Here is a 12,152-nt window from a genome sequence, read left to right as displayed (position 1 = left end):
AAGTAAAATGGCAATGTTTTGGCCTAAATTAGGACTTCCGGTAAAATATAATAAATCGGCAGTTTTGTATATTTTAATTTTTATAAATAATATATATTGAATAAATCATGTATGTATCTGTAAAATAATTAAACTATAAATATTATATATAATTTGTGAAAATATTTTTACAATTGTTAATCTATAAGAGAATAAGGGTATAAACAGGTGATTAAAACAAAAACAAAAAAATAATAATTGTATCTTTTCTTTACAGAATTCATTTTATCGATAATTTAGTAATTTCGTCTATCAGTCGTTTGTTATATTCGCTAAAATTGACGGGTTTCGCTGACATGCAGGTGACCTTTAATCGAGTTTCTTCCTATTTTAAGGATACAAAAAAAAGGAAATTTAAATATAATAATTTAATCATTTATGTATTGTTGGTAATGTGGATGATTGAGAAATATTTAAATTCTCTCCATAACGAACAGTTAAAAAAAAAAAATTTTTAAATCTCTAATCTTATCAATTCTTGAATATTTCTTTTCGCAACCTTTGGCACACAAGGAAAATGAGGGAAATAAAAATTTTAAAATTTTTTTTTAAAATATATATATAATACAATAATAATAAAAAAAATTTTATTAAATAAATAAATATAATTCTCACGTTAAATGTTTCCACTTTAGCCCTGAGTTTGAATATGTAGGATTTAAAAATTCCATTTTGAAATTTTTCGTCGTATAATGCCTCGTTCTAAAAAATAAAAATAAATCATTTAAGTGTATTTTTATATTGAGAACAACAGCAACAATTCAAATTGGTTATTAGAGAATGCGCCGATGTGGCCAATAACAGTCCCCAGACTTTTAGAGATAGATGCGTATTAATGAAAATGTCCCGAAGGAAAAAGAAAATTATTTAATAATAATAAATTACACAATTAATATATATAATTAATATTTCTTCTCGTTAAAAATGTCTTAGAACTGACATGGAATTTATTATATTAATAAATATCAGAGATGCTGGCCCTATACCTGCTAATACAGGCCAGGTCGTATTTTTATTTTTTTTTAAAAATCCGGGCCATGTAAAAATATAAAATTGGGCTGGACCATACAACCTGTGCTGATCTCTAAAGATTAACGAATTATAAAAGAAAATTCAATAAAGAAACATTAGTGGAGATAATTGATGGCTTTAGGCTCATTTGTCTTATTTTTTATATTTAAAAAAAAATTAATTTCTTAAAAATTATAAATATAATTATTTTCCCATTTTATATAGTAGTGTTTTTATATATATAAAAAAAAATTCTTGTTATTTTCAGTATTAAACCAATTCTCAAGAACAAACTTGGATCTATGTCCTGACAAGTCGGAACAATTACTAACAAAGTTATTGGCCATTCACCACCGAACGCCAAAAAAAAATGACGAAGAATATTGATTGGAAGAAAAAAATCTGGATAGATTGTAATTCAATCCCATTTTTATCATCGATTCGAGAAAAAAATTATTTAAAAAAAGCAAAATTAAAACTTATAGCGCGTACAAAATTTAACGTTTCAAAAGCTTTCAAAACGTAAATAATGCATTTCTAAATGCGTTCGTTTAAATTGGACAGCATTTTTGTTTTGTTTTAAATTTAGACGCTTCATATTTTAAAAAATATATACATTATAATGTTCAATTTTAAACATAGCCGCATTTAAGTTTCGAAAAAGCTGCGTTGAAACGTACAATTTGTGCGAATAATTTGAAAGAAAAGAGAGTGTGCCGAAAGAAAAACCCCCTTTTCTTATTGGGCTTAGATAAATTTTTGTATGATTTTAAGGAATAAATTTATAGGTTAATGTTGGACCAAAAAAAAAGAATCTTTTCAATTTTATGAAGATTTAATAATCATTTTTGGAAGGGTCATCAGTAGGGTAATGACTAAATGTCGGCTCGATCTTCAGGCGATTGCTGAAGATTAGTTTCTTTTTAAGAAAAACCGAGAAGGCCAAAGTAATAGTTTTTCGGGTAAAAACTTGATTTTAGCCGATATTATGAGCGGGCCGAATTGGCTTAAACGGCTAAAAAAAATATAGTAAATATTCAACTATAATAAAGTTGTAGGTCACTTGTATAAGGTTTAAAAATTGAAAATTAAACGGTTATCGATATTGCATCTCTTATTTAACAATATCCAATTTTTACAAACACTGTTTTTTAGATCACCCAAGGTCTCCGCTGTCGTTTCTAACAACATTTCTGCCGCTTCTTGAAAGGCCATCACCCATTGGCTCCCAGAAAAATCTGCTATATTGACCTAAATTTAAGGAACAAGTGAAAGAAAATGATTTTTTATTTATAAAATTACTAATATTATCTGATAATAACCGAGAGAAATGCCTATGTGAAACACTAACTTTTCTGTACACATATAACAAAGTTTACGTTTTTTAGGCTGCTATTATGGTCAGTAGCCTCTTTACAATCTCAGAGGGTGGGGTTCAAAATACCAATTTTTAAAAAAAAATTACCGAAGTTATTTAACTTGCAATTTTCAAAACGACCATTTTTCATAATTTTCAGGAGAGACTCTTCAAATTTCTTACGAGGCTTAAGTTGACCCCAATCTTTTTGGTGAGGGATACAGGTTATTATGACTAGTGTGGTCAAACGGCTAACTCAATGTTTTATTCAGAAAAACATTATGCAAGCCTTTAATCGTGGATGGCGCGAAGGCTTGAAACATCTATTAATCCAAATCTCGAGGATTAGGCAATATTTTTCCTATTTTTCTGGCTAAAATATTGAGTTGGCCGTTTTTAAAATTCGGCTCAAAACGAGTCGTCAAACAGCACTAATTGTGAACCTACATTTAACCCTAAAGCAAACTTATTTGCGGTCTTTATGAGTGTGGTTTGGTTTAAAAATTAGGCCTAACCATCAAAATTCACTCATTTTATCACTTAAGTTGTTCTTTCTGATGCAATGATTACTGTATAATCCGCGATTAAAATAAAACCCAAGAATGCTTTCAGGTTAAAAAAAAAACTTCCGTTAAACTAAATCTTAACATTTCTATATAATTCATAAATTGACATTAATTTTCTACAATTTATTATACGCAAAATTATTCAAATTTATAAATATTTTAACCGACAAAATTAGGCGCCATTTGAAATTGTCGTAATCTTTTTGACATTTTTCGCACCTATATTTACCGTTATTCATATCGACAACCTTTTTATTGCATTCGGTCGAAGGGCAAGCCTGATAAAACAAACAATAAAAAATTATAACGAGCATTTAAAAAAAAATGCGATATTTTGAATTTTATAATTTCGTATTTATTTGATTAAAAATATTCCCCCAAAAAATCATTATCTTCGCATCAGAATTCAGGGGTAAGTTGCACCGATACCACCAATGTCCACAGAGACGTTTTGTTACCGTTAACCAAACGTTACTTCGGGTTAATGTAAATTGCTAGCGAGCTACGAATTTCGTTTTTTGACAATAACTTAGATTGGAGGAACATATAAAACGTGCTAACCTAACATTTTTTATTTTATCAAAATTGAAAAGGGGCCGGGGCAGTGTGGGCGTATAAATTTGACATGGAATACGGCACATTTATGATATAAGAATCGAATGAAAATATTAAATAAAACTCAACAAAAAAAGAGATATCAGTTTTTGTACAAAATTTTTTTTGAGCGAGATAGTCAAATGTGTAGCGATTTCAGGACCTCGGGCAAAACTATGTAAACTTTTGCGATATTGGTGCAAACACTGGCAACACTATTTTCAAAGATAAACTTCTTTTTTTTTCGTGGTAAATAAAAATAACCACCTGATACATGCTGTTCTCTTTCTTGAAGAATTCCACTGTAGCTTTAACCATGAGGTAGTCTGGCTTATCGCCTTGCCCCAAATTTTCGTCCTTGATTTGATGCAAGAACTTCCAATCAGTGCTGACTGATAATGTTTATAAATAAAATATAATTTATTGAAAGAAAGAAAGAAAGAAAGAAAGAAAGAAAGAAAGAAAGAAAGAAAGAAAGAAAGAAAGAAAGAAAGAAAGAAAGAAAGAAAGAAAGAAAGAAAGAAAGAAAGAAAGAAAGAAAGAAAGAAAGAAAGAAAGGCGAAGAAAATAAAAAAAATGATTGGCATACCGCCATTCACGCTAGAGCCCATAATATTAGATTCGGAGGCGTGAACGATAGAGGACTTCATGAGATGCCCTTGAGTCATGTACCACTCCTTTAATTTGGCGCATTCGCTAATGTCGGGGTCGATTTGATACGAACTCGAGAGTGTTAGGGATAGAGAACGCCCATTAAAATCCGTTAACCGAGCTGATTTAACCGCTATCACCAGCTTTTCTTCGCCGCCTCCAACGGGAGGAAGGACGAGATTCTCCGCGTCAGCTCCCCACATGGTCAAGTTTATGGAAGTCATGGTTTGATCGGCAATAACTAAGTCGCGTTTCTTGATCTCCTTGTTCATGTTACGACTAATAATCGTCTGGATATCGCTGGCGGATAAAATGACCGCAATAACGTCTTGGAAAATTTGTCAAAATTAGTTTAATTTTTATTTAAAAAAATGATGAAATATTTTCTGACAATAGGGTACCTACCAATAAAGTTCCAAGGGCAGGAGGATGCCTAAGAGCAATTAAATATTTCTGGAAATTTGGAAAAGTTACAGAGCTTTCTAGGGTTTTTCTAAAAAAAGAATTCTGATTTCCCCCAAAAATAATATCAAATACGAAAATCCTGAAGGAACTCATTCTCAAAGAGAGATAGGTAACGAGAAGAAGGGGAAAAAAATGCCACTTTACCCAGTCCAGGGGATACAAACTTACCCCCGAACTGGTATTTGTTGTAATCTGCCAATTCGTAATCAACATTTATGGACGTTTGTCAACCAAAAACCATTTATCGATCGAAACCCCAAATGAATAAAAAAAAAATTGTCACCAAAGTATGGACCTTCTAAAAGAGTCAATAAATAAGTTCAAAAAAACTTTGAGGGATGACTAAAATACGAACCAACCATAAAACATATGAATCCTCACTAATTATGCATCAAAAATATCAAATTTGACTTAAATAATTGTGTGAGCCATTTTTAGTAATTAATATATAATATTTAGGTTAATTGCATAATCGAATTGAGTCTATAGAATGTAATCCAAGGTTGGGAAAGTAATTCCATAATTACGATTCCTTTTTTTTGTGTAATTAGTAATAACTGTAATTAATTGCATTCCATATAAAAAAAGAAGTCGATGTATTCCTATTTAAAGAGACCTGCTAGAGTGACCATGTGCAGGGTTGTTAAATTACCTAACTTGACCATGTCTATGGTGGCCTAGTCAAGATTTTAGCCTAAAAAAATTAAATCAAGCCTCTTAAGTTGAGTCTAAATTTGAAGAATGATCCAAATATTTTTTGAATAAACACGTGACTACTCACTTTTATAGTTGACTAAAGTTGGGCACTTTAACAAAACTAGGCACTATTCGGATTTTTTTTAATAAATATATTAAATTTATTTTTCGTATTTTTTTTGTTATAGCTAATAAATTGCCATTTAAAAATATTTCGGTTTTAAAAAATAAATAAATAAAATTTAGGCCAAGCCAGACCATATTTTTTTTTAAAAAAAATTATCTATTCATATCTTAAAATTAAGAATCTAGCAATATTTACAACCCTTAATCCTTATAATAGATTTTATCTGCATATATAACTTTATAAAATTATCAATATAATGGCTTTAATTTAATATTTAAATCATTTTACATCTTTGTCCCATTACAAGGTGAATAAATGTGATAAATAGAGTTATCTTAAATGCCTTGCAATTCAAATTTATACTTAGAATTCTGTACAATTTTTATTAGTTATCATCGGTGTCCGATTTGTGTAATATATTGTAGTGTAAATGTTGAAATGGCTGAAGCTGAAATTTTTTAGGGGCTTTTTTGTCAGAGATGAATCACGCTAAATGCTTTCCTAGATTATCTTCGAAGATGATGAAAGATAGGGGAAGGTTTGCAAGGAATGGTTTTTATATGCTCATTATGTTAAAGCATATATGATGCTTTACCAAGATTAATTAAGAATAGCAAATAATCAATTGTGCATTAAATGAGTTTGAGATTATTGGAAATTCATTTATAAATTTTCTGAAAAAAAATATTTTTTAAAAAAAAAACAAATTAATAGGTGTAAGAGAAGACATTCTTTCATTTAAAAATTAATAGAAGGCGTTTTTTCAACCCCAAAATTTTATGTCAATAACTCCCCGAGATTAGCTATCGGCGATGGTAACTTTTTCTATCGCTCCATGTATTTCGCTATTTATGGAGATGTTTAAATATAGATGGATTTTCCAGGATCTTGCATCTTTATGCACTGAGCGGCAGTTTTAAAACTAATATTCATGTCTTATTGCCCCCCCCCTCCCACTCCATTCAAGTGTTGGGATGAGTATAAAAAAGGATTATGATGTTAAGGTATCTACGAAGAGTGATATTAATAATATCATGTGGACCCTTACAAATTTGTGTTTTTTAAAATATTTTTTCAGAAACTTTATAAACGAATAATTTTCCAATTAATCTTACCTCTTGCAATGAGCAATTGATGCTGCTATTCTTAATCTTGGTAAAGCATCATCTATGTTATAACATAAAAAACTTTCCTTGCAAACTTGCCCCGTCCTTCATCATTTTTTCGATGATAATCTAGGGATCCATTTGGCGTGAATCCATCTCCAACAAAATTCGCCGAAAAAATCCCAGCATCGGCCATTCCAACATTTAGACTAAATATAGTAACATAAATCGGACATTGTCACATGACTAATAAAAATTGTGCAGAATTCTAAAACATAAATATTTTATTAAATTTAAATTTTTAAGGCATTTAAGATAACTCTATTTATCAGATTTATTCACCTTATAATGGGACAAAGATGTTAAGCTTGGTATTTATAGAATGATTTAAATATTTTAAAATTAAAGCCATTATATTGATAATTTTATAAAGTTATATACATATAAAATCTGTTATAGGGATAAGGGTTGTAAATATTGCTAGATTGTTAATTTTAAGTATTGACATGTCCTATATGGTTTCAACTAGTCAATATATTAATATAAAATGTATAAACTTTATACATTTCCTCTTGAGGTACAAGTAAAATCATAAATCAGTTATAGATAACACATAAAAAATTTTAAAAAAAATTACCTGTTATTGAGTTGAGAAAATCAATAAAATATAAGATGCATATATATATATATACATAATATTTGAGATTTAAATTAATGTATATTTTTGGAAATATTTTAAAAAATATATATTTATTTATAATTTGTATAATAATCAAAAATTTGACAAAAAAACTTAAAATATTAATTCCGAGATAAACTCTTCCTTAAAATAATTTTTAATAATTAATTAATTATAAATTAATACAATAAAAATTTTTCCCCCATATCTGTTAGTCGTTCATTAACAGGATTGCCAAGGGGGTAAAAATCATTGAATTGTGAATGAGTTTGTAAATCTGAGAATGGACTAAACTAAATAAATTTTTAACAATTATTGATCCAACTGGCTTTTAATTCATATTTTTAAGATTAATGTGCAAGAATAGAGGCCTTTCTAATCTTTAAAATGACTTTCTTATCTATAAATAAAATTATATTTAATAAGATTTATAGAATATGGTTATTTCTAATTTGATTTAAAAATTTTATATATATTTATTTATTGTCATAATGATGGAAACTTCAAAATTGTTTTTTCGTTTTAGGTTTATATATAAATTAGTTTTACAAAAAAGGGAAAAAAAAAATTAATATATTTTTTAAAACCCAAAAATCTAATTTAAAAAAAAAATGACTAAACTGAGAATGGCCATCATAACTCCAAAAAAATAATGATGAAAAATTCAAATATAATATTTATAAATAATTAATATCGAATAAATGTTTTTATGATATTGTATTTTATATTGAATGAGTAAAACTTTTATATTTAATATTAATTTTACTATACATACAAGGAATTGTAATTACGTAATTCTATAAAATCACGATTACATGCAATTAGTAATTAATATCGTTTTTAAAAAGGAATTAGCTATTATACATAATTACAAAATTTTGTAATAATAATTAGCAATTAATTACAATTTTTGAATAATTTTGCATACCCCTGCTATATACTATTAAGTTTGTATACACGAAATGGTTAACACTTGTTTCTAAAAAGTTCAGACTAAACGGATATCAATATTTTTTTTACAAGCCAACATTGAACCATTATTTTGTATGATTTATTGGTTCCCATTCCAAATTGCTAAAACAGAAATGGCTAAAAATTAGAAATCTTACTTCTCCTAAAAAAAAATTGTTTTAAATAAAATTTAAATACAAGTGTTTACTTCCATAGTAGCATCCATTAATATTAAATTTAAAATTCACTTTAAAAATTTTATAGGAGATATAGGCAAGATTCCCAATTTTTAAAAATTTTTGTTTCGTGATTTAGAACCTCTCCCGATTCATTGCCCGTGGTTCTTGGTTAATTAATATTTTAAAATAACCTATCATGATATCCTTTTCTAAGGTCAATATTTCATTGATAGGTATGAAGTTGTATTGGATATTTGGGATATCATCAATTTCGTCGTAACACGGTGTAACCGATGAATCTGAGTTGAGAGTTATTTCGTAATCATTTTTGATGGAGGAAAATGATTTGTTTGCAGCTTTCAACGTTGCTCTGGATATATAATAAACCTGAGATAATATATATTTTTTTTTAAAATAAAATATTTGTCATAAAAGCAAGAAATTAATAACCTTGCCAGCTTCAATCATGGAGTAAAAATTGTCACATTCTTGATTAAAACAGGTCACCCTTATCTCAGAACTTTCGTCCAATAAATCAAAGGAGAAAAGTTTTCCCTCGCCTTTCGAATTACTCCACGTGCGAATGTTAGATTTATTTGTGACACGCGCCTTTATAATCCATCTGTTTTGATAGGGAGATAAGCTTGCAATGGGGTTTATAGGGCCAATATTTTGAGAATTATTTCTGGCCTTTTCTGCAAAATTTAAAAATACCCAAATTTTATCGTAACGTACATTTGTTTTTTTTAAATTGTAATACAAAATGTTTATAATAAAAAAAATAAATTGCACGTATAATAAAGTAATTGCTTTATTTTTAGTCAGCAAAATTTGAAAATATAGAGCTTAACTTTAAAAAAATAAATTAACTCATGCCTCAATGCTAAACATATTTTCATCGATGCATGCCTGTAGGTTAAATAAACAAGGGCTTAATCAAAAAATAAAAGTAAATGAAGGTCTCGGATATATATAAGTATTGATGTAAGGTTATACTCAATATTTAGATGTGTGCATCTCTGGTATTAATTTAATAATTTACAAACTAAATTATATATTTTAAAAAATAGGATTTCATTAAGAGTTATTCTTATTTAGTTATATAATAAGTTTATTAATTAGCATAATATATATATACTAATAAGTTATTTAAATAAAATAAACTTGTTGGATTTCCATCTAAAGAATTATTTACAGTTTGATTTTCATTAGTTTGTTTATAAGGTTCTGGGTTACCAATTTTTTGTGACATATTACCGGGTTTAACAATACTTAATTCAAGTACAACTAAAATTCGCCTTAAATAAGAGTAAATAGATTTAAAAATAATATGGTTTTACTTTTCATTATTGACATTATTGCATAAATATTTATCAAGTCTAATAATGGCATAGTTTTCTAGCTTTCCACTTGTAATAAGATCATTTAACTGATTTGCTAAAAGTACAGAGGTTGTGCAATTTTTACCATCAGATAATAACAATCTATATCTATCAGATGATATATCTGCTCCTGCCATCTTTTTTAATCCCAAGAGCTGAACTATTGGTTTATCAATGTTATCACCTTTGATTATATCCTAAATACATAATTTTAAATATAAAAAATATTTATTATAACTTGAATTACATGATATTAAGCGTATAGTCCTATATGTTACATAATGGTTATATAAAGAGAGCAATGCTTGGTTTTTACAGAAAGCCCATCAAACAAGGGGAAAAAAAGAAGTGAATTAATTAAGAGAAGAGGCCATGGTTATTGAGCATGCAAAAAGCATGGCCAATTCTCATCAGAAATAAGAGGAGATAAAAAGTCCATTCTCTACTTAAAAAAATTTAATTATGGGAGGGTTATTTTAGCTATGTTAATTTTATATATATTTAGTATTGTGAAAACCTATATTTAAACATTCACTTATCAATAAAACTAGTTTTTATTTGTTTATATCGTAAAGGAACTTGTAAGGTAAACTCAAAATAAACATAATATAACTTGAATTGAATTTGGTGTCAAAGAATTCATTTTGGCGGTAACGCTATATATAAAATATTTTATTAAATTTTACGTGACTAAATGTGACAGATATATGTTTGACATTGATGAGTATTCTAATATTTTTCAAATATAATTGGAAAATAGATAATTTAAAGAAAAGAAAGGTTCCATGTGCTAATATTAAGTGAAAATAAAAAATGACCTGCTTATATAACTAGTCTAGAATGACTTTAGTTATTAACAAATTGTTAGATGATCCGAATGAATTGCACAACGTTTTATTTATTGGTATTTTTTTGAGTTTTTCACTAAAAAAATATAGATAAAAATTTTTTTTATAATAGATATCAAATGTAAAAATAAATTTTAGCCAGAAATATAACTCTATAAATCGTTTAAAAATATTAACCTAAATAGAATAAATGCAAAAATATAATTAAATAAATTTGTTAATTGTTAATATTGATATAATAAATATTCAATTACTACTCTTATTTTTTAATCTGTTCTCACAATAATATTTTGATATTCTTAATAATCAATTTATACTTTTCTTATAGTTTATAGCATTTTTGAATTCTTATTTTTCGTTAAACTTATTGTTATTTTTGTAAAACTTGTTTTCTATTTTTATTTTGAAAAGTCTTCATGTTACGTAGCTATTCAAATATGTTATATAAAATATTATATATTCAACATTATTTTTATAGAATCATTGGTTTACGTCTTGGGTGTGATATCTTACAGCCTCATGCTTGCATCATATGCAAATCACCCGTCGATTCAAAGGGTAGGCATGGCCTTAATTGTATATTAAGTCAAAAACGACATCAACGCCACACAGCAGTAAACCATGTAATAAATAGAAGCCTAACAGCTGCCCACATTCCGAATAATCTTGAACCAACAAACTTATCTTAAGTAGATGGCTTAAGACCTGATACTATGACAACCATACCTTGGGCCCTTGGTAAATCACTTATATGAGATTACACATGTGGCTCATCATTCCTATCAAACATAAATCTCAATCTAATAATTCAGGCAGAAATAAAAAAACAAACAAATATAACAAATTAAAAAATTTTAAAAACTTCATATTTACTACAGTATTTACCTCTTCGAACGAGCATTTTTCTCCATCAACATTTATGTATTTTAAAAATCTGGGTAAGAAAATACGAATTCACAAATGAACCCAGAGAATTTCTTTTTATTAGACAAAAAATTAAAATAGAAATTTTTAGACAAAATTATGATTACTTTTTGAGGACTCAATTATAGGATTTTATTTCTAATTAGATAATTTTATTTAGAAATTTTATTTTTTTACTAGGTTTTATGTAAAAAGAAATTTAATAAAATATTTTAATTTTAAAGAAAAAAAACAAATTTTTTTAAAAAAAGTTACAAGAGTGAAAATATAATTTTAACCAAATAACAAAGCGTTTATAGTTTCAAATTTAGTGTGAATCAAGGGCGTTTTTCCATGTTCTCATATTTATAGAAACTTCTAGTATTCGAGCAAGAATTAAAATTGGGGATCTATTAATAAATATATATTCAAAATCACCATTAAGCTGATTATAATATATTTAAAAAAAACAAGATAAATTAATAATTTATTTTTTCTAATTTTTAATAAAACGTAAAAATTATTGTGTATTCGGATTCATCATTAAATTTGCATCTTAATGGTGTATATATCGTTCTTTATTTCTTTTATTATTTAA

The 12,152-nt window shown here is 27.2% G+C and overlaps 1 protein-coding gene across 1 annotated transcript; it reads right to left on the bottom strand.

Annotated features, from left to right (window-relative positions):
- Nucleotides 1–222: 222 nt before the first annotated feature.
- LOC135928080 (replication protein A 70 kDa DNA-binding subunit-like) lies at nt 223–10,446 on the bottom strand. The gene is made up of 11 exons (XM_065464415.1): nt 10,417–10,446; nt 9,762–10,000; nt 9,586–9,719; nt 8,872–9,116; nt 8,613–8,808; nt 4,157–4,546; nt 3,835–3,959; nt 3,138–3,251; nt 2,194–2,301; nt 655–741; nt 223–364 (listed from the first exon to the last, which is right to left on the bottom strand). Exons 1-11 carry the CDS (start codon nt 10,444–10,446, stop codon nt 260–262), a joined length of 1,773 nt encoding a protein of 590 aa, XP_065320487.1. The 3' UTR covers nt 223–259.
- Nucleotides 10,447–12,152: the final 1,706 nt, after the last annotated feature.

This window comes from Gordionus sp. m RMFG-2023, chromosome 4 (assembly GCF_954871325.1).
Source record: "Gordionus sp. m RMFG-2023 chromosome 4, tfGorSpeb1-WG-v2, whole genome shotgun sequence".
In the NCBI taxonomy this organism is placed as follows: domain Eukaryota; kingdom Metazoa; phylum Nematomorpha; class Gordioida; order Chordodea; family Parachordodidae; genus Gordionus; species Gordionus sp. m RMFG-2023.
This window is presented reverse-complemented; position numbering and strand designations above follow the sequence as displayed.

Excerpts from the sequence above, each read along its gene's own strand:
- LOC135928080 (XM_065464415.1), bottom strand. The coding sequence starts at position 10,446 with ATGAATTCTTTGACACCAAATTCAATTCAA. Across the intron at positions 8,809-8,871 it reads CCATGATTGAAGCTGGCAAG|GTTTATTATATATCCAGAGC; the intron begins GTTATTAATTTC and ends ATATTATCTCAG. Across the intron at positions 3,252-3,834 it reads AAGAGAACAGCATGTATCAG|GCTTGCCCTTCGACCGAATG; the intron begins GTGGTTATTTTT and ends TTGTTTTATCAG.